Below are 27,868 nucleotides of genomic sequence, written 5' to 3' on the forward strand. Positions count from 1 at the left end.
TAGGGGAGGTTCAATGGGAAGATGAAGACATTTGAGTAGTTGTGTGAAGGAAAAGTGTGTCAGATTTAGAAGGCCCATCCTAAGGAAATAAAGAGTCAGTCCCTGAAATAGGAATACAAGAGGTAGAGCTGGTTAGAGATGGCTGGACAGTACAGAACAGAGAATATAGAGTTCTGTTGTTCTCATGTTAAAGTTAAAGTGTCTCTGGAAGATCTAAGTAAAATGTTCAGTAGGTTACTGGTAGATATGGAACTCAGGAGAGAGATTGAGCCAAATTAGACATTTAAAACTTTAGTTACAGCATTAGAGTTGGGTAATTGGTATGGATTAGATGACTCAGGAAATGGTAGCATGATAACAGAAGATGGCCAAGAACATCAACACCTGAAGCAGGGAGGGCACATGCCTAGCACATATGTATGTCGTTTACTTCTTTGCCTTCAGTAGTAGGCATGGCTAATTGATCGCTGCCCTCTTAATGAGTCCAACTTCCCCTGTGATTTCTTCTTTGGATTTTTAAAGAAGCAAGTTGCTTGATTTCTGTATCCAGTTATTTCCAGATCTTTCTATTACTGATTCCATTTTTATTAGAGAGCATACTTTTGATTTCAGTCCTTTGAAATTTATTAACACTTGCCTGCTGGTCCAGCCTATGATCTATTTTGGTGAATATTCCATGCACAATTAAAAATAAAATGTGTACTGCTCTTGTTGAGTACAGTGTTCTATAAAAGGCCATTCAGGTTGAGAAGCCAATAGTGTTTTCAGATGTTCTCTATCCTTACTTGTACTTTTAGTCTTGGCCAAAAGGTTGAGAAGTGATTATCTTTCCTTGTGTATCATTCTATCTCCCTCCCCACCCCAACTTTTCCATCAGTTATTAAGAGAAATATATTAAAGTATCCAGATATGATTTTGGGTTTATCTATTTCTACTTTTACTTCTGTCCATTTCTGGTTCATGTTTGTTCTCAGCGCCCTCTTGACCAGGTCACTACCATGGTTTGCTGTGTTTATCTAGGAAGAGTCACAGTTCCTTTTAGTAAGCTTTCTAAATACACTTTCTCCACTTGCTCTTTCCCCTTGCCTCTTCAGGCTTAGGGGTGGTAATGGCTTTCTGTTACTGCTAGTCCCATTCTTGTTGGTTTTACTAAGCTCTGCCCATACCTTCATACATGATTTGAATGTACTGTCTGTTTCTTGCTGGGACCCTGATTGATAAATGGATATGTTTAGGATAAGCATTTTAGTCAGTAGGAAAATCCAGTTCAAAAGCCTGTATAAGTGTGTTTCTGACATGTTTAAGGAATAGTGAGGAGACCTGTATGACTGAGTGGAGTAAGCGAGGAGGACAAGAGTAGGAGGTGAAGTCAGAGAGGAAATGGAGCAACCTTATCAGAATAGCCTTTTAGACCATTGCAAAGACTGGAATGTTGACTGACATTATATGAACTGCAGCGTGCAAGGGTTGAAACAGGAGATCTGTTAGGAGGTGAGAGATAACACTATTTAAATGTGAAAATTTAACTGGTAGAACCCTAATTGGCTTGGGTCAGTGTTGTGGTGGTAGAGAATGTGGTGAAAAGTAGGCAATACAGGATATATCTTAAAGACAGAGTAATGGGATTTTCTAATGGGGCATGAAAGAGGAAAGTTAAGAATGGCTGCAAGATTTCTGGTTTGAACAACTAGAAACATTAAATTGCCATTGACAGAACTGTGGAATACTGTGCATAGAGCACATTTTGTGGAAAGATCAGAAATTTAGTTTTGAACATATTACATTTAAGTTGCCTATTAGGCATCTTGGGTGTCTATGTTTGCAGTTTTGTGGTCTGGGTTAGAGATATAAATTTGGAGCCAGCACTATATATTAGTTGCACTTAAAGATCTAAGACTGCTTGAACACATCAAAGGGTGGTTGTAGATAAAATAGAAAAGAGGCTAGAACTCTGCCTCTGCAACCAGTGTTACGAAATTGGGAAGAGTGGACCTTCCGGCCAAGATGGAGGCATAAGTAGATATGTTTTGCTTCTTCACACAACCAAAGGAAGGACAACAACCAGTTTAAAAACAAAAAACAACCAGAACAACCAGAACAAAAATTAAACTATATGGGAGTCCAACAATTAAGGAGTTAAAGAGGAAGCATTCATCCAGAGTGGTAGGAGGGGCAGAGCTGGGGAGCCGGGGTGGAGAGGACACATGGGAAGGTGGTGGCTGGTGGACCAGGCAGTCCCACATTTGTGTGTAGGTAAGCTGGGAAGAATAACTGGGGAGTGAGATAGACCACTCAACCTGGTGTTCCAGTGCCGGTATAGAAAGCCTCAGAACCTGTGGCTGTAATAACCTGTGAGGGTTGCGGTGATGGGAGAAACTCCCAGCCTCACAGGAGAGTCCATTGGAAGGACTAACGGGGTCCTAGAATGTACTCAAACCCACCCACCAGGTAATCAGCACCAGAAAGGCAGAATTCACTTGGGGGTAGTAGGGAAAGTGATTGAAAGCAGGGTGAAAGCCAAGCAAGTGACATTGTTCCCTCTTTGGCCCCTCCCCCACAGACAGCACAACAACGCAGCAACCTGGGTTGCCCTGCCTTGGCGAATACCTAAGGCTCCGCCCCTTACAACATAACAGGTACACTAATACAAAGAAATATGGCCCAAATGAAAAAACAGATCAAAACTCCAGAAAAAGAACTAAGTGTTGAGGAGATAGCCAACCTATCAGATGCAGAATTCAAAACGCTGGTAATCAGGATTCATCAGGACAGATGCAAAGTAAAGGAAGAAGTGAAGGCTATACAAAGTGAAATAAGGAAAAATACACAGGGAACCCACAGTGAAGGGAAGAAAACTGGCACTCAGGTAAATGATTTGAAATAGAAAGAAAGAAACATTCAGCCAGAACAGAATGAAGAAATAAGAATTAAAAAAAAAAATGAGAGATTTAGGAAACTCTGGGACAACATCCAAATCATAGGGGTGCCAAAAGGAGAAGAGGAAGGGCAAGAAATTGAAAACTTACTTGAAAACCAAGAATGAAGGAAGACTTCCCTAACCTGGCAAAGGAAATAGATATGCTAGTCCAGCAAGCTCAGAGAGTCCCAAAGAAGTTGGACCCAAGGAGGATTATATCAAGGCACATCATAATTACATTACGCAAGATTAAAGATGAAAGAATTTTAAAAACAGCAAGAGAAATGGAGAGAGTTACCTACAGAGAAGTTCCCATAAGACTAGCAGCTGATTTCTCAAAAGAAACCTTACAGGCAAGAAGGGGCTGGAAGGAAGTGTTCGAAGTCATGAAAGGCAAGGACCTACATCCAAGATGCCTCTATCCAGCAAGGCTATCATTTAGAATGGAAGGGCACATAAAGTGCTTCCCGGACAAGGTCAAGTTAAAGGAGTTCATCATCATCAAACCCTTATTATATGAAATGTTAATGGGACTTAACTAAGAAAAAGAAGAAGATCAAAACTATGACCAGTAAAATGACAGCAAACTCAGTTACCAACAACTGAACCTAAAAAACAAAAGCAAATGAAGCAAACAACTGGAATGGGAGCAGAATCACAGAAATGGAGATCATGGTGATCAGCAGGGAGAGAGGTAAAGGGAATGGCAGAAAAAGTACAGGGAATAAGAAGCATAATTGGTAGGTATAAAATAGACAGGGGGAGGTTAAGAATAATATAGGCAGTGAGGAGCCAAAGAACTGATAATGTACAACCGATGGACTGGGGAATAAAGGAGAGAAAGAAAATGGGACAACTGTAATAGCGTAATAAAAAAATATACTTAATAAAAGAAACTGTTAAGAGGAAGAGAAAGCAAAGACAACTTGGAAAGTCACAGTGAGGTAGGAGGAAAGCAGGAGGTGAGGGGGCAAGGAGGAGAGGGAAAGTGGAGGGAGAGAAAGAGAGAGGTGGAGTCCCTTTCTGTGAGTCTTAACAGCAGGCAGGGCCCTGATTCCACTCTGGAAATCACAGTGGTTAGTTCTGCCTCCTACCTCCTCCCACCTGCCCCCCACCTCCTTGGCAACTAGGCCATGGATAATAACTTAAGTTTGGCTAATTAAATGCTCATGGCCAAGACTGAATCATGAGGGAGTTATGCTGAGGCTGCAAGAATGGATTACTTACGGCAATGTTATTATTATTAGAAACATCTGAAGACTTTAGGTTAAAGGTGAAGAATCATGATTTTTACAACTTAAGATAGGGTTTTCCAACTTTTCTACAGGTTTGAAAAATATCAAAATAAAATGGGAAAATGTCCTCTGCTTGTGATGTTCATTGTTTGGATTTAGTGTTGCCAGGGGCAGTATCTCAGGGTGTTTATCCTGGGGAGTGACTTTGTGTTTCCTGTTCCCTTCCCTGCCATGCTTGGACTAGTTTCTGAGCCTACGACTCTTCGGTGACACTTGGTTCTGTGAGTTATTTCATTTAACTGCTCTAACAGAAACCTTTTATAAGCTATTTTTGTGATGGCATTTCTGTTATAATAGTTATGTGAAGGAGTTCACAAGAACCATGCCTACTTAGAGTCTAGATTAAATGAAATAATATAAATAATGTATCTATAACAACATTTCCCAAATAGCCAGTATTCAGTAAGTATTAGCTAATTAGTTCAGAAGAAAATTCTTTTGAGTTGTACAATTGTTGTACAATGATCTAAATATATGTCTTTTGTATCAGAAAGCACATGTAAACCTGAGTTTTGCACAGTATTTCATATTTCTCTCAATTTACCACGCACCTGTCACCATATCCTGAGTGGACCTGTCACAGGCTGGCCTGTAGTGTGTGGGTTCTTGACTTCATGCAGGGAAGATTTCACAACATGAGTCCAGGTGATTTTGAAATTATGCTTATTATAGTTGGGGAAGTGAGACAAATGAAGGACTTAGGGCAGAAGAAGCAACAGGGGAGAGCGAAGGCAATGCTCTGCTTTGACTCCCTAGAACTGTTGTGGTAAAGAAGTGGGCCAAGGTTGGGCTGGTGTAAGCTCACTGGGAAGAAGAGATCGAAGGCAGGGATGCTTTTAGCTCACTGGGAAGTCAGAGAGAAATGGGCCTTAGGGGCAGGATTAGGGGTAGGCCTGGGATAAGCTGCCACTGCCTGCTGCTCCCCTGGCTGCAAGTCTTACAGGGACCTTTAGAGCTTAGGAGGAAGTAATAAGTTCATGCCTGGGAAGGGGCATGCACATGCTCTAGAGGGAGCCCATAGTGGTGGTCTTTGTCTCGAGGGTTTTAATTTCTCTTCTGCAGGTGGGAACCTTAGAGGAGGATTTTAGCAGAATATTCATCAGCTTTCAAGGTGTGTTTTTAATATGCTGATGCATCAAAATGAGTGTATAGAAGAGTTTGGAATTATTCTTTGGTCTACTTTACTGTTTTACATTTATCTTGGGTTTGTGTGGCTTCAATTGGGTTTTTGTTATTTGTTCCTCTGACTTCATCCATCCTTGGGTTTAGCTAGCATAAATGGCGTTAACTGGGTTTCTGTCCTCTATCTCCCCAACCACGGTGACTTAAGCTATGTATGTGTTCTCTGGTTGAGGGGACAGGTATGAACCATTTGCTCTCAAGTGTTCTTGGTTAGGAAGATAAGGTCTTGTGATTCACTAGTTGGCTGTAAGTTGTTCAAATTGTTTGGCCTAATTTAGTTATCTTGTCTCAGTTTCCCCATTCCACATTCCCAGGAATTTTTCTAGCTTTACTATTGTGCCTCACCTGTAATAAATTTATCTATCTATAAAATCTTTTCCCCCCATATTCACGAATTTCTTCATTTGTAAAGTCTGTCTCATGGGTTAATTTGGGAATGTGTGAAGTACTTAGAAGATGCTAATCATTCAACAAGCCAATGCTGTTGTTGTTATTACCATGATTTAAGGCCTTAGTCTCCAGGATACCTCACTGGCTCCAAACTGACAGAGTTAAAAGATGTGTCATAGCTTCTTTTTCTGAGTTTTTGAGCCCTTTCCAAATTAAGTTCCAGGTGCAGATGGTATCGATATGTTTATTTTGCTGTTGGAGAGAGCAAAACAGAGATTATTCAGTTAGTCTTGCATTTTAGAGATTAGCCCAAAATTAATATTATTTTTTTAAAAACTAGAACCACGTAGAAGTTACTGAGAACTTTTGTTGTGGGAAAGAAGTGGGCCAAGGTTTTTGTTTTGTTTGTTCTGTGAAGGGATTCTTGGCACATATGCCACCGGGGCTTTTTTTTTTTTTATGTATTTAAAAATATTGAATTTTGAGGTTATGATGTTAGAGAACTTGAAGTTACATGTAGTAAAATATGAACCTATAGAAGTGTAAAAGGTTGCAGATCTGTGTTAACAGTACCACCCTCTATGCTTTGGATGATTCTGAACAAAAGACTTCCTTCTTTATTGTTGTTGACATTTAGTATTGCTATTACTAAGAAAATAAAGCTGGTTTTAATATCCTTTACCTTTGTTGCTAAGGTAGCATTTAAAATGCAAATTTCACTGATGCTTCACTTCTCCTTTCCATACTTATACTTTGGATAGATAGTGCCTCAGGTGCCTGACACAGACTGATGTGGGTACACTTCTGTAACAACCCTCTCTGTTGGTCAGGAGAATCATGGTTGGGAAAGGCATAGTGTATGGTTTTCTCAATTGTCTCTTGTGATGCTTGTGTTTCTTTATTCTCTTTTTAGGTGATACAGTAAATATTGGAGATGTATCTTACAAATTGAAAACTCCAAAGAGCCCGGAACTTGTACCACAGAACTACAGTAAGAAATATTTATTTATGAATGAATAACTGTTAACTTTTCATGTGAAGTTTTAAACACATACAACACCAAAAAGATAATATAAATCTGATGTGCACATCGGTTAGCTTCAGCACTTATCAGCATATGCTAGTCTTCTCTTACCTAACTTCCATTCTTTTGTTCTGAAGTATTTAAAACCTGTCCTTACATTGTATAACCTCACCCATGAATATTTCAGTAAAACTTTTATTCTTTAGTTAGGATAAGTTTTACATATAATAAAACGCACAGTTCTAAATAATCGTTTTGTTTAGTTTTGACAATTTTATAAACCTAAATAACTGCCAAGATCATTTTCATCACCAAGTGTCCTTTTGTGCCCCTTTCCAGCTACCCTGCCCTGGAAACCATTATTCTCTTTTCTATGATGATAATAGTTTCCCCTTTTCTTCAGGTATATATAAATACAATCATATAGTATGGTATTTTTTCATGTGTAACTCTCTTCTTTCCATCAAGGTAAAGATTTTTAGGTTCACGCATGTTGCTGTGCGTATCAGTTTGTTTCTATTACTGGCTATTATTCTATTGTACAATTATACCACATTTTGTTTATCTGTTCTCCAGTTGATAGACATTTGAATGGTTTCCGTTTTTGGACTGTTATAAATAAGGTGCTATGAACATTCCTGTACAATGATGTGGTCATAAGTTTTCACTTCTCTTGAGTAAATAGGCATTGAATTGATGTGTCATAGGGGGGATGCCTATTTAACTCTATAAGATATTGTGAAACTTCTACAAAGTCGTTGTACCATTTTACCCTTTGACCAACAGTGAGGTTGTACAACCTTGCCAACATTGTATTTCTAGTCTTTTTCTTTTAGATTTTACTCATCTTCTAGATAGGAAGTGATAACTCATCATGGTTTTTGTTTTATAACAGCTTTATTGAGGTTTAATTTATATACCATAAACTTTACGTTTTTGAAGTATAAAACTCAGTGGTTTTTAGTATGTTCATAAAGTTTTGCAACCATGGCACTATCTAACTTCAGGACATTTTCATCACCCCAAAAAGCAACCTCATATTCATTAAGTCACTTTTTATTTCCCCTTCCTTCTATGCCTACCCACCCCTGCACACTCAACCTTTGGCAATCACTAATAGATTTTGTTTTTATGGATTTGTTTATTCTGAACATTTCATATGAATGGGATCATACATAATGTGGCCTTTGTGTCTGACTTATTTCATAGTGTTATCATAACTAGCATAACTTACAGTGTTTTTTAAGATTCATACATGTTTTAACATGTATTGGTAATTCATTTCTTTTTGTGGTTAAATAATATTTCATTGTATAAATTACCACATTTTATTTATCCACTCACCAGTTGATGGACATTTGGATTATTTCTATTTTTGAGCTATCATGGATAAGATTGCTATGAATATTCATATATAAGAAGTTTTAGTGTGCATCAGCAAAATGAAAAGGGAGCCAACCGTATGGGAAAATATATTCGCTAATGATACATCAGATAGAGGTCTGATCTCAAAAATATATAAAGAACTCACTAGACTCCACTCCAAGAAGACAAACGATCCAGTCAAAAAATGGGCAAAGGACCTGGGCAGACGCTTTTCCAAGGAAGAGATACAGAGGGCCCAGAGGCATTTGAAAGGATGCTCGGCATCACTAGCCATCAGAGAAATACAAATCACAATGAGAGACCACCTCATACCGATCAGAATGGCCATCATGAACAGATCAACAAACAACAGGTGCTGGCGAGGCTGTGGAGAAAAGGGAACCCTAGTCCACTGTTGGTGGGAATGCAGACTGGTGCAGCCACTGTGGAAAGCAGTGTGGAATTTCCTCAGAAAGCTGAAAATGGAACTGCCTTTTGATCCAGTGATTCTTCAGCTGGGACTATACCCTAAGAATCCCAAAACACCAATTCAAAAGAACCTCTGCACCCCAATGTTCATAGCAGCACAATTTACAATAGCCAAGTGTTGGAAGCAACCTAAATGCCCATCAGTAGATGAGTGGATCAAAAAACTATGGTACATTTACACAATGGAATCCTATGCAGCAGAAAGAAGAAAAAGAACTACTAAACTTCGCGACAGCATGGATGGAACTGGAGAGCATTATGCTAAGCGAAATAAGCCAGGAAGCAAAAGACAAATACCATATCTCACCTAGAATTGGAACCTAACCAACAAAACAAATAAGCAAGGAAAATATGACCAGCAAACATTGAAAGAAAAAAGAAACCAACAGAGTCAAGAGTGGAGGAGGGAGGGGTGGGCAGGGAAAGGGAAGGGAAGGGGCAAGTCAAGGAACATACATCAAGGACTTATGGACAAAGCCACAGTGGGGAAGGATTGAGGGACGGAGGTGGGGGAGGGGGGTAGGGGAAAGTGGTGGTGGGAAGGTGGAGGCAAATGTATTTGAACAACAACAACAACAACAACAAAAATATATATATATATAAAATAATATTGATACTTTGAATAAAAAAAAGAAGTTTTAGTGTAGACATATGTTTTCAGTTTTCTTGGGTATCTACCTAGGAGTATTACTGCTAGGTCATATGGTAACTCCATGCTTAACATTTTGAGTAATTACCAAGCTGTTTTCCAAGGAAGGTGTACCATTTTACATTCCCACCAACACTGTATGAGGGTTCCAGTTTCTCTACATCTTCAACAGCACTTGTTACTGTCTTTTTCATTACGGCCACCTTTATGGGTATATTTCCTTAATGATACACAGTCACTTCTTTGCTCAAAATCATGTCACTTATCAATTCCTTACATTACTCTCTAATACCTTAGGAACAAAGGTCAGTCCTTACCTTTCATGATCTAGTCTCAGCCTCAGCTTTGTCACTTTCCGTCCCCTATTCTATGTTCCAGTCATTGGATACAATACAGAATCATCTTTTGTTCACTCTTCAGATTTTTCCTCTAGACTTCTTGCTCCTTGAGGGAGAATATCTCACTTTCATCTAACATAAATTTCTGTTTATTTTACCCCCCACGAACAGCTCTGCAGTCTGTCTTTTCCATTCTGTCCCTCTTTTACTGTATTTTTTTGGAGGTGTTTTCTTGGTGGTCTACTTTAGGCATAAAATTAGCAATTTAACTTAAATTTGTTCAGATTAATATTAATTTAAATTCAATAGTATACAAAAACTGTGTCCCCTTTCAATTCCTTGGTGCTATTATTGTCATACTAATTATATCTTTATACATTAAAAGTTTACTGACACTAATTTATACTGATCATTTTATGAAATTGTCTTTTAAATCAGATAGAAGAGCCTGGGGTGGTATGGCGCAGTTGGTTGGAGTGTTGTCCTGGAAACTGAAAGGTCACGGGTTCTCTTCTCAGTCAGGGCACATGCCTGGGTTGTGGGTTTGGTTCCTGGTCGCATTTGTTTCTCTTTCTTTCTCCCTCCCATGCCCTCTCTCTAAAATCAATAAACATGTCTTCAGGTGTTGACAGAAAAAAATTCAGATAGAGGAAATGAGTTACAAACCAAAATATGTTTACACTGTCTTTCTATTTACACATGTAGTTACTTTTACTGGTATTCTTTCCATGTGTGGATTTGAGTTTTATGTTGTGCGCTTTCATTTCAGCATGAAGGAAGGACTCTCATTAGTATTTCTTGTAGGGAAGATTTGCTGGTGATGAGTTCTCTTTGTATATTTTTATCAGGAAACTCCCTAATTTTGCCTTTATTATTTGAGAGATAATTGTACTGGATATGGAATTTTATATAAGAGGTTTTTTTTTTTTCCTTTCAGCACTCTATGTCATTTTATTGCCTATGGCCTCCATAGTTTCTGACGAGGAGTCAGATATTAATTTTATTAAGGATCCTCCTTTATGTGATGAGTCACTTTTCTCTCTGCTATGATACTCTGTTTGGTTTTAGCTTTTGATAGCTGTCTGTGGTATGTGTAATAACAAATCTTCTTCAGTTTTACTTATTTGGAGGTTGTTTATCTTTTTGGATGTGCAGATTAATGCTTTCCCATCAATTCAGGGGAATTTTTATCAATTATTTTTTCTTATGTTTTTCTTCCTCTCCCTCTGTCTTTCTGGGATTCTCAATATGTGTATGTTAGTATTCTAGATGGTGTCCCACGGATTTCTAAGGCCCCCTTTTTTTATTTTTTCTTTAGTCTTTCTCTTTTTTCCTCTTTCTTAGACTGTATAATCTCAGTTGATCTATATTCAAGTTTGCTGATTATTCTGACTGCTCACATCTGTTGTCGAGTTCCTCTAGTGAGTTTTTAAATTTTACTTACTGTACTTTTCAACTTCAGAATTTCTCTTTGGATATTTTAAATAATTTGTTTCTTTATTGATGTTTTCTGGTGAGATATTGTTGACTTACTTTCCTTTAACTTATAGACATGCTTTCTTTTTAGTTCTTTGAACATATTTATAATATATGACTTAAAGTGCTGTTTACTAAGTCCAATGTCTGGCTTTCTCAGAGAAGTTTTAATGACTGCTTTTTTTCCTCTGTGTAGGGGCCATAATTTCCTATTTCTTAGTGTTATTCATTTTGTTTTGTTGGAAAGTGGACATATTAAATAGGAGAATGTGGCAGCTCTGGAAATCAGATTCCTCCCTTTCCCAAGGTTTGTTTTTGCTCATTGTTTTCATTGCTGTTTGTTTGCTCACTGATTTTCATGGACTATTTTTTGTCTGAAATCTTTGTCACGTGCAGCCACTAAAGTTTCTGCTTGGCTAGCTTAGTGGTTACATAATGATTGGACAGAAATTACTTAAAAGCTTTGAACCGAAAGTTCTTTCAGTCTTTTGGCATGATTTCAGTGTTCCACAGATAGCTTAGCCTTCCACAGGTATGTCTTAGCCTTCATTTTTCGCTTGTGCAAAGCTTTAGTGTTAGCCAGCTGTGTGAGATTTGGCCCATCTCAGGACTTCCCTGGGCATGTGAATAGCCTTCTAGACACCTAGGCATGCACTGGAGCTTTTCAAAGCCTCCTTTGGCCATCTCAGTCCCAGTTATTCCTTTCAAGTATTTCCTTACTTGGGTTTTGTTTGTTTGTTTGTTTGTTTTTGTGTTTTGGTCATCCTCACCTTAGCTCCAAGTGGTTTTGCTTCCTCAGGCAGCTGCACTGTTAAGCAAGTATAGCTGATTTTTCTTTGACAAAGGCTCTAGGGTAGTACTGTTTATACATAGGGAGATCTGAGTGGGTCACATAAAGACAAATTCTAAGAATGGAGCTTTTCTTTTCAGGGTGTTGCTAGACAAGGTCAATATGGGTAGTTCCTTGCGGGCAGGGCCTTTGGGGAGCTCCAACCCTGTTCTGTCCCTCTGAGTGGTTGCCAGCCTGCTGGATTTCACCATCAATGTGGGCAGTTGGTTCTCAAGACTGTCACAGAGGTGGGGAGAGACATGGGAACAGTGCACATTAAAACACCACAAAGCTCACCTTTCTTTCTGGGGTTCACCCATCTTTCTTGGAGAAATGGTTGTTAGATCATGGAAAGTCTTTTATTACTAGAGTTCTGCAAAAGTTGATTTTTGGCAAATTTTGCCAGTGTCCTTATTAATTTTATGGAAGAGTGGGTTTTAGGGGTCCTGTGCTTTGATTAGCTTTCATTAGATTCCATTTAAAGCTGAAGAGCTTTAAATGTTTTGAGGAAAGGACTAGGGTTTTCCTTTCAGCTGGTTCGGGATCTGAATTGTGGTGAGATTCCAGCGTTCTCTTAATGTTTTATATATCAGTCTCCAGCTCTAAACATGATAGCGTCTCTCTCTGCTTTATGGCTACAGGCTCCTTGGATGACTGGGGAGTTCTCTTTGCATTCAGTCCTGTATACTATTTTCTGCAACTCAGGTCTCTCTTGTCCTGTTGCCCTGCATCTGTCCCTCAGAGGCCATGTCAGTGAAGGTCAAAGGAGTCTCAGAGGGATTAATTTAGTTCTTTCACCCCAGCACCATCCTTGAGAACTACCTTGAACTGGATAAAGTTCATGGAAATGTTTTGGAAGGATTTCTGCTGCTTTTTCTGTCCCACCCCCAACCTTCTGTCAGTTGTTGATTTGCTTTATATAGAAAGGTCCAGCATGCTTCAGGAAGGATATTTCTCAGCTCTTGTCCTGCATCTGGTTTCTAGTGTACACCCCTGTATATTTAGTGAAGACCAATGGAAAAGGATTATTGGGTAGGTGGAGATTTTCTCTGTGGTTGGAACTTCTTAGAAGATTAATTTATCATGCCAGCCCATGTATGACCATTATAAATTCGTTAAAATTTACCTTGTTGATCTTGACGCATCTATGGCAGATACTTTCTCCTCCTGCCATTCTATTAGGAATAAAAACTAGCTCTGTGTCTTTTCTCTCCTTGAAAGGGCTCATTACTTTTTAGAATTTAGTTCATTTAGGTTTCTTTCTATCTATAGGTGTATGATGGGCTTTTAAGAAAGTGTTTTTTTGTAAATTAACTGGCTTGTTCTGGTTATTAGGCTGGAACTGAAATTCTGTTGTAATTCGCTTTAAGCTAACTAGAAGTGGGACTTATTTTTAATGTTCTATTATTTATTGCTATGCCTAATTATATTATGGTAATAAATAGGTTTTCTTTTCTTGGGTTAGACTAGTGACATAATTCTTTATTAAACTTATCTAGAGAAAAATGAACAAATATATTTATAACAACTTACATGCCACAAGTATGCAATAATTGAAAAATCATTCTTTTTTTCTGATTTCTGGCTTTTTCCTTATTATGAATGTGGCTAACTTTTTATAATAAACTTCAGAAGTGAGGAATAATATCCACTGTTAATAGTCGGTAGGAAAACTTTTATGTAGTCTGAGTTCTATGGGGTAACAACTACTTGGGAGGAAATTATATTTATAATTTTGTCTGTACTATTTTCTAGATGTGTGAATTTCATTTTCTTTCTTTTATATTTAGATGTATTAATTTCTTTAGTCAATCAACTGCTCTGAGTCTCCTTGATTATATGGGGATGATTAGTTCAACCTTACGGATATAGTGTAAGGATTCAATCAAATAGCCTATGTGACATGTGTGTGATAGTACCTGGCATATAAGGCTCAATAAATGAGTTTCTGACACAACCATTTTCCTAGTCTCCTGATTCTTGTTCCTTTTCTTTTAAAAATTAATTATTTTAAATTATATTTTATTATTATGCTATTACAGGTTTCATGATTCTGTCTCTGTTCTTAGTTTTTTAGATTCAGTTGTTGATAGATATGTATTTATTGCTATTTTATTGTTCATAGGTTTGATCTCTTTCTTAAATAAATCCGTTTAAGATTCCTTATAATAGTGGTTTAGTGGTGATGAACTCCTTTAGTTTTTTCTTGTCTGGGAAGCTCTTTATCTGCCTTTTGATTCTGAATGATATCTTTTCTGGGTAGAGCAGTCTTGGCTATAGGTCCCTGCTTTTCATGACTTTGAATATTTCTTGCCAATTCCTTCTAGCCTGCAAAGTTACTTTTGAGAAATCAGCTGACAGTCTTATGGGAACTCCCCTGTAGATAAGGAACTGAACTGCTTTTCTCTTGCTACTTTTAAGATTCTCTCTTTATCTTTAACCTTTGGCATTGTAATTCTGATGTGTCTTGGAGTGGGCCCCTTTTCATCCATTTTTTTTTGGGATTCTCTGTGCTTCCTGGACTTGCATGTCTATTTCCTTTGCCGAATTAGAGAATTTTTCTTTCATTATTTTTTTCAAACAGTTTTCCAATTTCTTGCTCCTTCTCTTCTCCTTCTGGCATCCCTATGTAGTGAATGTCGGAATGTTGTTGAAATTGTCCCAGAGGCTGCTTGCACTATCCTCCTTTTTTTGGATTCTTTTTTCTTCTTGTTGTTCTGATTGGTTGTTTTTTCCTTCCTTATGTTACAAATCATTGATTTGATTCTTGGCTTTATCCACTCTATTGTTGTTTCCTTGTAAATTGTTCTTTATTTCAGTTAGCAAATACTTTGTTTCTCACCAGATCTTCTTTATACTGTTGAGGTCCTCACTAAGTTCCTTGATTATCCTTATAACCATATTTTAAACTTTGCATCTCATAGATTGCTTATCTCCCTTTTGTTTAGTTCTTTTTCCAGAGTTTTGATATGTTCTTTCATTTGGGCCATGTTTATTTGTCTCCTCATTTGGTCAGCCTCCCTGTGTTTGTTTCTATGTATTAAGCTGAGCTGCTATGACTCCCTGTCTTGGTAGCTTGGTCTAATGTAGTTGGTTTTATGTAGGACCCAGTGGCATAGCCATTCCTATCACCCAAGCTGGGTACTCAAACTGGACCCTTCATGTGTGTTGAGTACACCCCATCTTGTAGCTTATCTTTGATTGTTATTGGCAGGTCATTTGGAGGGATTTTCCCAGGCTGGTCAGCTTCAAGGGCTGACTGTGGCCACTGACCACCAACATCTGCTCTCCATGGAGAATCAGCTGTTCAGGGGCAGGGTGGTGGTGCTCCGACATGGTCTGTAGCTGTCCATTGGGTGCACAGGTCCTGGGGTTTCTTGGATGATAAAGACCAAGGTCATTTCCACCCGTGTTCGGCCTGGGCCATGCTTCATGAGATATAAAGCAACCTGAGATGGCTGCTACTTGTGCTGGGCTTGGAGATTCCTAGGTGAAGTCAAGCTGTGGACTAGGCTGTCTGCAGCTAGTGCTGGGTCTAGCATTGGGGCCCCTTAGCAAGAGGTACAAAGGCTAGGGACTTACTGTGGTCAGCTGTTGCTTGTTTGATAGAATTTAGGAAGTTGTGAAGCATGACCAGCATTCATACGGAAAAGCCACTCTTAACAGCTTGGATGGGCCCATAAGTTGAGTGGGATGGAGTCTCAGGGGATCTCCAGGGTGGGGATAACTGTGTTAGCCGGGTTTTGGAGTCTCAGATATGGTACCTGCTTACTAGTTTTGTGGCTTTATGGGGCAGGGGTCAGAAAATGGACAATGACCTCTGTCCACCTTTCTCTCCAGGAGAAAACTATCCCCCAGCTCCTGCCTTGATGCCAGGCACTTCAGGTTCCACCCTGTATGCTAGTGGTGCCTTTCAAGCTGCTACCCTGGTACTAGAGCTTGGAGGGAGTGAGTCTGAGTAAGTTTGTGTGTGGGTTCTTTAAGGGAAACTGCTTGGAACTCCAGGAGTTTCTTCCACCAACTCAGTCCCTGCTGGTTTTTGCAGCCAGAAGTTATGGGGACTTCTCTTCCTGGCACTGAAACCCTGGGCTGGGGGGCCTAATGTGGGGCTGGGACTTCTCGCTCCCAAGATAACCCACCCAAATTTTTATCTATCACATGTGGCTATGGGAGCAGTTGTTCTGTGTCTCTGCTCCTCCTACCAGTCTGGATGGATGTGGTATCTTTAATTCCGTAGTTGTCAGACTTCCATTCAACTCAATATTTGATGGTTCTGAATGATGATTGTTCTATATTTTAGTTGTGATCTTGATATTGTTGTGCAAGGAGGTGAGTCTTGTTTTCCTATGCCGTCATCTTGACCAGAAGTCATCCTCTTATTCCTTTTCATTTTCCATCATTTCATGCCTGTGACACTGAATATGGGATTACGAGGGCTGCTCTGAGTCAGCTTCAGAGATATGCTAAAAATATTTCTTCTTCATTCAGTCAACTCTTAAAAGATGAATCTGGAATACAGCTCATCTAGATTTGATTTGGAACTTGCCCTCAGGTTGTTTGCAGGATCACAAATGGCTGTAGAACTTCAAATAGGCTTTAATTTCCTTTCAAAGATCAACTTAATATATATATAGTGTGGAAAGAATGTTGGCCTTTTCACTCTTACCTGAACATGTAACATAGTCATTGCCTGACTGCTCTCAACAGAGGATAGCTTTTCTTCTTTGCTTTTAACAACCAAGATAGCGTTGTCTACTATCTGGGCTCTGCTAAAATATTTTATCATAGTCACAAATGCTTAATCTCTTGGGGGATCATCTTATGAAGTAAGAGAATTAAGACTATACTAACTTTAAGGATTCAATGGATCTTAGCAATAATATAAATTTTTGCTTGAAATTATAAACATAGATTTTGAATTAGTGTATTTTTATATTTTGCAAGTGAATGAGGGACAACACAGTTGTTGGCTCAGATTAAGACCCAAAGTGTAAAAAGTATCTGTTTCTAAATATAGGAAAACTTCCATGATTTGTCATCAAAACCCTTAGAAAAACAAAGAAAAACTCAATGATTTCTGGTTTAGATAGTTTCAATTTTTATTACTATTTTCATGCATGTCTTATATAATCAAAATTTGTTATTTCTTTTGTGTTTTGTTATCAGTAGCTTACCCTTTGAAATTTACCTAAAGAGAGTTTATATTGAAAGCAGTTGGATGGTCCATGGGCTCCAATTTGCATTTTCTGTGCTTGCCATCCATTGATTATCATTCCTACCATGTTCATAATATAAGCATCCTTATCTATTATTTTTTGACTATCAAGATGATGGTGCTTATCGTATATTTTACCTAGTAGTAAATTGTTATATAGCTTCTACTAGTCTTTCTTATCAGCAACTCTTCCCAGTTCTAAGAAAAAGACTGTTGGGAATTTGGTTAACTTGAAGTAAGTGGCTGAGCTAAGTCAACCAAATCTTTTTTTTTTTTTACATTAATGTGAGAGAGAAAAATTGATTGGTTGCCTCTTAAATACACCCTGACTGGGGACCAAACTTGCAGCGAAGGCATGTGCCCTGAATGGGAATCAAACTGGGAACATTTTGTTTTGTGGGATGAAGCCCAACCAACTGAGCCACACCGGTCAGGGCTCAACCAAATCTTATGCATCTACGTAAGCCTTATGTGGTTGCTACATATTGGTTAAACAGATATATTGCATTGCATACTATAACATGTTTTTATACATCTGTTTACTGTATTAAGTTCAACCGTTGTATACTTAGAATTTTTTCTTTGTACTCTTGGAGACTATATATCCCAAACAGGAAAATTACAATTCTTTGGCTTGCTATTACATGATTGATTGATTAGAGATTGTGGGTTTTGGTTATTGGAAAACTTTGTTGGGTTTTTTTCCTCTCTTGGAGCTATTTAAAAAATATTTTGGAAATGGTGTTCTTCTGAACTTTGATAAAGCATTACTTTCCTTCCTGTATTTATGCTTCATTTTAGCTTTTTGCCTTTTGGACATTTAATATTTTCAAATGAAATATAAAATGATACACTTTTGTTAAGGATAGGAACTTTAGCAATTATTATTCTCTCTGAAACTCATTTTGTAGCCAGGAAAATAGGACCATAAGAAAGAGGTCAGAAGACTCATTAATTAGTAGCAAAGCCTAGATCTCCTGACTTCAATTTGATTTTCCTTTCATAATCAGTTTCAATTGCTCTGGTTACTATTCTTTAAAAGAAGTCCTGAAATGGAAAGAAGATTGATATGTTAGAAAACTCTTTTAGAATTTAAAAGTGTGAAAGATTATTGAAAAATATTGAAATAGTTGAGGCATGGCAGTGCTATTTTATTTCTGTCTTTGTCAGAGTAACTATTCAGAGCACTGAAAATCACTATTGTCTTTTACTAATGAAGAAATAAAAACCACAGTGTTGAAATATGAACTTTGATAATCATATTTAACATCTATCTGATAGAATGGTAGAAATTCTGCTAACTGGCTGACAGTGTAGACTGGAAATATTTTTATGTAGAAGTGTAAAATTCTATTTAAAAACCTCAGGACAGCAGTATTACCTCATCAAAGAAAAATTTCTTCAATAGGTGACAGTCTGATTGAGATAATGAATGCTTATATTTTATAATCAGTTGTCAACTTCTCATTTGCATAGCAAGCCATCCTTTCTGTCCCCAGCACCTGTATAGCCCAGTGCCTGGAAGGTAATGGACACAGGGGTAGGATTGCTTTTCAGTTTTTTTATTATCTAGGGTTTTTTGTTTTTGTTTTTTTTTAACTTCCTGGACCATTATAACTTCCACTTACTATCTTAGTCTCTAGTCTCTCACCTGCAAGTGTTAAAGTGGATAATTAAAGCTTTTTTGGCCTTTTGTATGAAAACCGAAATCTTATAGCTTAGATGAAATTGGCAGCTTTTGAAAAGAGGTTCCTTCATGTCTTTTTTTGTGCTTAAAGTTAAACTATATAATATCAAAGCTAGTATTTCTTCCAGGGTTTGCCTTATGAGGTTGTGCTCCTGGGAAGCAGTTTTCGATAGATGACTTTAAACCTGATTTCAGAGTCATTTCTGCTTCCTTCTATAATCTTGTTGCAGTCCTTGGACCAATTAATTATATGTGAGGTCATTTAAGGTTTACTGGACACACTGACCTCTTATCCAAGCAATTACAAAGATTTTCTGTAAGAATTACAATTAAAATGGTGAGTTTTGGCATAAAGTCAACAGGATGGGAGGTTTTTTTGTTTGCGTGGGTGGGCTTTGTCTTTGGTTTGGTTTTAAGAGGTTTGAGAAACGCATCAGCATCATAAAAGACAGAACACTATGGAAAAAACTGTCATTTTTGTGTAACTACAGATCACATGGAACAGCCTTTGCAGCTACTTGTCAGTTTTAATGAATTAGTGACAAAAGTTACACAGATGGTCTCCAGGAAGTTGTTACCTAAGATTCTTTTACTTAATAGAGTCAGAGTCTGAAAAACAATCTGAGAAGCAAGGCCTCCTTAAGATTTACCTTATTTTTAATAGTTGCACTAATTGCTGCTCATTACATGAGAATTTGAGGAAAGGATTTCCTTTGAGATTCCTTTAGATGTATTTTTAAGAATAGAGCCCTCAAAAGGAAGATTCCCATCAAGAGTCCTGTCACTTTAAAAGGTGGCCTAAAGTCTCTAGAGTCTCTACAGCAGTCTTTATTTGGTGCTTAATATTTCTTTAACCTTCTTTCTCCCAGGCACCATATTCAAGATGACTTAAAATTTTTGGATACATTTTATTTTTTGTTTAATGACTGTTTTTGGTTTTGGTAACTTTCATTGCAGATGTACAATTTTTGAGCTGTATAATATGTTAAATAGGCTTCTTTGGATCCACCCAGTAATTCAGTGACCATTACTGACATTGTTTAAAGAGAAAATGAATTCAAGCTGTAAACCCCTAACTCAAAATCACATTAAAAAAAAAGATTTTACTTATTTATTTTTAGAAAGAGGGGAAGGGAGGGAGAAAGGGAAACATCAATGCGTGGTTGCCTCTTGTGCACCCCCAAGTGGGGACCTGGCATGCAAACCAAGCATGTGCTCTGACTGGGAACTGAACCAGCAACCCTTTGGTTCATAGGCCAGCACTCAGTCCACTGAGACACACCAGCCAGAGCTCAAAAAAACTCACATTTTTAATGTATTATAACATGTGATAGAGGATTAATACCCATAATATACAAATACATCTTACAAATTGATGAGAAATATCATGTGATCCAGTAGAAAATAGGCCAAGAATTTACCAGTAAATAGGCATGCCAGAGGAAATGAAATCCAAATGGACAATTAGGATATGACCTATGTTCTAACCCAGGTTAATAGTTAGATACAAATTATACAATAAAATAACACTTTTTATGCATCACCTGGGTCAAAATGTAAAAGAACTGTAACGTGTAGTACCTACCAGATTTCAGAGAAATGGCATTGTTATACATTGCTGGTATAAGCATGGGTGCATATGACCTCTTTAGAAAATAATACAGTAGTAGCTGTTAAAATAGAAAATACACATACCTTTTGATGTAGCAGTTTCTTTTTAGGTTCTATTCCTTAAGGAAAAATTGGCACATAAAAGAAGTTATTTGTTCACGATATATATCGCAGCATTTTGGTGTTTTTGGCAGTGATGAAAACTAGAAGCTATCTGAGTGAATCCAGAGAATGATTGAATACATTAGTATATACCCACATCATGGAATCGTCTACAGCTGTTTAAAAAGGCTGTATTAGATTTATATCTGTGGACCTTGAGGCTGTCCATGTAATATTGTTAAGTGAAAATTGCAGACTGCAGAGTTGTATATAAAGTATGATACCATTTTTGTTCAAAAAATTTTTTTGAAACACCTTTTTATAGGTGTTGTATATAAGAGAAAATTTTTGAAGCTTACACATTGTGCTCTTGAACTTTGACTTCCTTCTGAAGTGTTGGTGTAGGATCAGAATTAAGAATGGGAGGGGTTGCCCTGGCCTGTGTGGCTCATTTGGTTGGAGGTTCACCCCATAGACTGAGAGGTCACTGGTCAATTTCTGGTCAGGGTACATAAGTAGGTTGCAGATTCGATCCCCAGTTGGGACATGTACAAGAAGGCAGCGGATCAATGTTTCTCTTTCACATTGATGTTTCTCTCTCTCCCTAAAAGCAATGAAAAAATGTCCTCAGGTAAGGATTTTTTTTAAAAAAAGATTGGAAGAGGATAAGATAGATCATTAACATTTTTTAAATACATTTTAGATCTTTTCTTTGTTATGGTAAGGATGTTTAGCCAAATCTAATTAAAAAACCCATGTTTAAAGTGAAACTTATTAAATTAAAGAATACATTCATTATAAGTTTTAATGTCTTTTTTCTGTGATATGACTCATAAAAATAGAAAGTTCATACTTTATGTTTAAAGAATTTGGACTCATTTGACAGGACCTGAAAATTCCTGGATTTTCTGAGATGTGTTTATAACCACAGATCATTCCTTGGTTTCATTTTATGGTTTTTGTTGTCATCATCTTGTCATGAGTGCTAAGACCAACAAATATATCTTCAGTGAATTATCATAATTTAGCAACACCTTACATATAAACAGTTTAGGAGGCTGAGTTGCAAATTAAACTTTGGGTATTAAATTATGATCTAACAATGAATCAAAATACCCTAAAATATGTCACTCATTATATTCCTACTTTATCATAGTTCTTTCCTACTTCCAGTATGGCTATCATTATTTTGCAATATAGTTTTATTTAAAAAAAAACAAACTTTTGTTCCTATTACAAAAATAAAACACAATCAATGCAGAAAAGCCATAGAATACTGAAAAACACAAAGGATAAAACCCAATCATCCATAAGCCAAATAAATACTGTTAACATTTTAATGTGTTATTCTAATCTTTTTAAGCAATGTGACTAAGTATAAATTACACACAATAAATTTCATGTATTTAAAATGTAAAATTTAATAAATTTTGGCATATGTATATGACTATGAAACATTACTATAATCAAAATACCGACCAAATAAATTCATTAACCACCCCTTCCCCCAAGCCCTTTATGATATCTTTAGTTCCTCTGTTCTCTGGAAATTACTGATCTACTTTAAAAATTTATTTGGAATTTTTAGAATTTTATATCAGTCAATTCATACAACATACATCATTTTGTCTAGTTTCTATCACTCAACATAATTTTTTTGACATTCTTCATGTTGCATGTCTTAATAGTTCATTCCTTTTTTTTTTTTTTTCGTTTTTTTTTGGCTGATTAGTGTTCCATTATATGGAAATATTGCAATTTGTTTATCCACTCACTTGTTTATGGACATTATTGTTACCATTTTGAGGGTCTTGAAATAAAGCTGCTTTGAACATTCATGTACAGTTCTTTGCGCATATGCTCTCTTTTTTTATGTGTTAAATACTTACTAGTGAAAAGGTTCTATGACACGTTAAGTGTTGAACTTTTTAAGAAACCACCATTCTGTTTTCCAAAGTGGTTGTATCATTTTATATTTCTACTAGCAATGAAAAAGAGTTTTAGTTCTTCCATCTTCTGGTCAGCTCTTGGTATGATCAGTCTCTTTAATATCCTCCCACACCTGATTCTTACTGGCTGAGGGGCTGAACAAGGTGCTCTACCTATAATCCTCACAATAAGCATACCCAGTAAATATTATCCTCTCTCTTTTGAAAATAAGGAATCTTAGGCCCAGAAGATTCAGAATACTTGTCCAAGGACATTGAAAAGGATAGGATGAGAAATCACAGCTCAGCCTGTTTGGCTTCAAAGACTTTTTCTTTCCATACATTATGTTCCCTCTTGGGATAGTAAGAAAACCTCACTACTTTTGAAGGACTTATTATAATGGAATTTGAACTATGCATAATTTTCTGAAATTTTAATTTATATATATGACAAATTTGAGTGTGTAGAGGGAGAAAATGATAATTTACGTACCTTTAGTAGAATTATTTTAAAGCTCTTGAATATTGCTGGGCAAAAATAGTACATATTTTTTTTTGAAATAAGTATTGGCTAGAAATTGAATAAAGAATATTGCCCAACATGAACCAGATGTTTTATTTTTATGTAGAGAAGGAAATTATCGAATATAGGATCAAGTTCTCTGGTATTGTTTTGTCATAATTTTGTTATTACATGGACTCCTGAAAGGTAGCATCTTGTGCCCAAAAACATGGAAGTTGGGGATTTCTCTCATGCACTGGGCTGTGTTTATATTAGGTTATGCATGGCAGTTTCACAGTTTGTTTTGCAGATGTTCCTAATGTACAGCCCTACATCTTGTTTCTATTTCTGGAATGCTTTTAAATATGACTCATGCGTTCTGGAGGCCATACTAAAAGTACAGCTAGTTTCAAGCATTAATGTAAAATACACCACAGATTCCACACAGCAGTACATAATTCTTTCTCTCAGTAGTTTAATGCAATTTCCTGACAAATATTTTCTTTGACAAAATACACTGTACTAAAATGTGAATAAGTGAAAATGGTATTTTTGTTTGAGAAGTGGGTTCTCTGATAACATAATGTAAATAGCAGAATGAATTTGAAATTTTAATAGGAGTTAACATTTCATTGGTATCACCAAAATCCAAGAAATATATTAATGGCCAGAAAAACAAGTCCACTAAATTTGAGGGAGCCCAGTGGGGCCCACAATTATAGAGGAAATCTTGGACCTAAAGGTAGAGCCTGTTAAAAATATTTTAAAGGGGCAGGCAATAGGACATATGGCTGGAATGCAAGCTTTGGACTCAAACAGTTTAGGTATAAATCTTGGTTTATGTACCTATCACCTGTGGACAGAGGGTAATGAGTATTTAACAAATGCTTATATGTTACTTATTATTAATGGATACTTCTATATGCCTAATTTAATCCTCATAACAACTTTATAACTAAGTACATTTATCATCTCCATTATATAGTTGGAGAAACTGAGCACAGAGGGTTTAAATAACTAACATTACATGGCTAGTAAACAGCAGAATTGAGATTTGAGCAGTTCAGTTCAAGGCTGTATCCTTACACACTATAGTCTGCCACCTTCCAGGGTTGTAAGATCTAGGTGATATGATATACTGCACAAAAATCATTTGTATTTTTACCTGGCACTCGACAGGAATGCAGTAAATTATAACCATTATCATTACTATTATTGAGGGGAGGAGAAAGAACGGAAAAGAAAGAGGTCTTCGTGAGCATATGGTGTAGACTATAATGCCACAGGATTCAGCAGCTGCTTATACATATTAACAAAGCTTTGTGGAATTGAAATGTAGTGGCGATGAAAGTCTTAGATATCCTGACATCTAGAAGCTCAGTATAAAGGTAGAACGAATTCACTACTGACTTGCCTCCCTGACAATTTCAGCTTTCAGAAGGCGGGGAAACTGAGAGAAACTCTCTGGGCTTAATTGTGAATTAAAAATAACTCATTAGTGGTGTGCAAACAACATAAACTTTGGAAACACACAAATAATGCAGACGCACTGTTTCTTAACAGTGTGCCATTGACATATTAGGCAGATGCAACTCTCTTGGATGTTGTATTTAGCATCCCTAAATGTCAGTGGTGTACTGAATTATATCTATCTCCCAAAACTTTTCAACAACGGAAAGTTCCCCCAGATGTTCCCACATGCCTTCTGGCAGGCATAGATAGAGTAGTGGCAGTACTGCTACTAATTGAGAACCACTATTGATTGGCAAGAGTAAAGGGAGGGATTGCTGAGAATTGTCAGATGTGCCTTAGGACAGTGGTTCTCAACACACAGGAGGACCATGGTAAGTAGAAGACACTCCCATGAGCATGCTGAGGATTATACACAGTTCACAGGGCTCCAGCTTTAAGTAACTATGCCTTTCTTTCTTACTTAAAGTATGTTGGTATACAAACTGCTCTGTGATTATAGGTATAACTCTGATTGTTCTACAGTTTGCTAAAAAAAAAAAAAAAGGTGAATTTTCTTTAAACCTCAACACTTTATTAACTCTGACAACATGTGAAGGGCAGACCTCACATTTGATTAGGAACTACTGCCTTCAACTTTAAAAAAAAAATCTTGAAAATGGATATAGTTCCAAGGTCAAGGTGTTCAAAATGGGATGGAAATATATAGAACTAAATTGAGAGTCTAATTATGAATAGTTACAAATAGTTATAAGTAATAACAGGTGTGAGGAAGCTGAACAGACCAATCAGCTTTAACTTCTAGAACTTTTGAGATTTCATATTTTAAATAGACAAGTCCAGGTAATGGTAAGTCAGGCATATTGCCAAAGCTGAATACAAAGGAGCAACAAAAAACTGTAAGAATAGTGTTGGGGAGGCCTGTGTCCAAAGTAAGCTGAGATTTGTGAAACTTTAAAGAAAAAAGCCCCTTAAGTGTTTAAATTTTTAATTGTATATTTTATATCAGAGTAAGAAGAAATTCTACAGCATAGGGAACTTTGTATAATTTTACTGATAGAGAAGCTAGAGCTTTTTAACTCTTATTTTGTTTCATCCTTAAACAAGTGTATTGATTCATTTGAAATGAGAAAAAGTAGGCTGTATAATCACAAAGATGGATTTAAGCCTGAAGTAGCAAATAGTTACATGAACATCTGGTAGTTATGAGGTTGACTCTCCAAGCTCAGATGAATTGCATCCTGGCATCATGAAACTCCTTGATAGATTCTCAAAGGTATCGGTCTTAGAACAATGTTTCTCGACCTTTGTTTCATTATTGCTCTACTAAGGACATTTTTCCTCCAATTGTCTCTCCCAACTCCATGAACTTTCAATACCACAGATATATTGTATATCTGTTTATGCATGATAGCCCTTTAGGGGATGACAAACCACTGTAATATCTAAGAATTTTTCTCAATTTCCCCACCCGGAACCAGTTTTTGACCCCTTAGGGGTGATATTCACCTAAGGTGTTGTGCACGTCCTGGAGGATTCATAGACGAAGGAGAGAAGCCAAGCATTCCCACTGTGGGGATGTTCTAACCAACTGAGCTATCCCGCCAAGGCCAGAAATTTATTTTTATTCTTCTCAGTGATTAGATGGTAGGTTTTTGGGGGAAGTGAGAGGGACGACCCTAGCAATATGGTGTTGTCAGAGGAGGGGAAAAGCACAACTTTAGTCCTCGGTACGTGTTCTCAGTTTGATCTTTGAATTCTTTCATGACCTCACTGTGTAATTAAAGTTTTAAAAGTATGGAATATTCAACAAATATAAATATGTGTATCTGTATGCGTGTATGTTTATAGATAAAATGCAATATAGTGGTAAAGCAAGCACTGTAACCCACACCCAGGTTAAGAGCTAAAATATTAGCAGTACCATTGAAACTACTTATGAGAATCTGATTCTACGCCCATGTGTCCATTATCCTGAGTTTATCATTCTCTTGCGTTACTACTTTTTCAAGCACTGTTTTATCACATATGTATATATGTCTAATGAATTCAATTTGCTAGTTGAGTTTTATCAAAATAATTTTAGATGTGATTCATTCTGAGATTTAATTTTTTCACTCAATATTACACATTTTAATAGTTAAACATATTGTTGAAAGTAGCAGTAGTTATTCTTTTTTTATCATTATATAATATTCCATTGTGTGTGTTTTATCCATCTCCTGTCTCCAGTTTTATTTTGAATGACACTGCTGTGAGTATTCTATATGCTACCTGATGTACAAGTGTGAGAGTTTTTCCTATGTATCTAGGAGTGCAATTGCTGGGTCACTGAATCATTTACAAATGAGCAAACACAAATTAATAGTATTAACTCAAACATTTTAGAAAACGTTTAGGCAGAAGATGAGCAGATTGATGGGTGATTTAAAGTAGACTTAGAAGGGCATTTTATGAAGCAGTCTCCTATTCCCCAAAGAGTTGATGTAGATGAATAGGCAAATTCTCAAAAAGGTATTTGTCTTCTTCAAACTTTTCAATTGTGAGCTTTGAGATCTCACAACCCATTTCCAACTCAAGTTATAATATAGTTTTCTTAAATTTTTAAAGACTATCATAATCATTAATTGTCTGGGATGATTTGATCATATCCCGTTTTTAGAGCCAAAGAGTTGGGCTCTAAAACTGTGAAGAAGTAATGATACCATTCCTCATATCACACTTGGAAATCACTTTCATTCCTTTAGCAACACTTATAGTGTGATTTTTCAAATGTTCTTATAAGCTTTTAAGTGTTATGTGACTCTGTGATATTATAAACTTTGTCCTATTTTAAAATTGATAATGGTGACTTTATTGTAAAACTGAAAATTCACAAGGTGTATGTATCTATACATATGTGTATACGTGTGTGTATGTATTTTAATATAATATAAAATTTTTATTGATTGCTTAGAGGTTTATACTATCTGTAGTTGTCTGTTTTGCATTTCATTTTGTCTTTTTTCTCCCTTGAAGTTTCAGACTCTCTGGCTCAATCTGTAGTTCAGCATCTAAGATGGATAATGCAGAAGGACCTTCTGGGTCAAGATGTCTTTCTAATAGGACCTCCTGGGCCTCTTCGACGCTCTATTGCTATGCAGTACCTGGTAAGCAGTCAATTCTTGTGCATGCCTAAGGGCCTTAACATTGATAAGGAATGTTGGGAAATAAGTTAAGATTTTATAAAATTAAATTAGAAAAATCTGTTTTACTTCTTCTTGAGGTGATTTTATTGTACATAAGCATTAATTTCACAGTACAGAAAATATGAGATTATAAAGATGTCATTAAACATCAACACCATGGCTCTCTCTGTTCAGGAAATCTGTCCAAAGAAGACATGATGGAGAGAGGGCC

At 36.8% G+C, this 27,868-nt stretch overlaps 1 protein-coding gene across 2 annotated transcripts in view; it reads left to right on the forward strand.

Annotated features, from left to right (window-relative positions):
• Positions 1-27,868, forward strand: part of VWA8 (von Willebrand factor A domain containing 8) — a 390,182-nt gene that overhangs the window by 9,254 nt on the left and 353,060 nt on the right. For both annotated transcript variants that reach the window (XM_054586385.1, XM_054586386.1), the window contains exons 2-3: positions 6,698-6,775; positions 27,488-27,618. In XM_054586385.1, the coding sequence (XP_054442360.1) occupies positions 6,698-6,775; positions 27,488-27,618 (209 nt within the window). The remainder of the gene's footprint in view (positions 1-6,697; positions 6,776-27,487; positions 27,619-27,868) is intronic.

This window comes from Pteronotus mesoamericanus, unplaced genomic scaffold (assembly GCF_021234165.1).
Source record: "Pteronotus mesoamericanus isolate MK-2021 breed Mesoamerican mustached bat unplaced genomic scaffold, CSHL_Meso_final contig_94, whole genome shotgun sequence".
Lineage (NCBI taxonomy): Eukaryota > Metazoa > Chordata > Mammalia > Chiroptera > Mormoopidae > Pteronotus > Pteronotus mesoamericanus.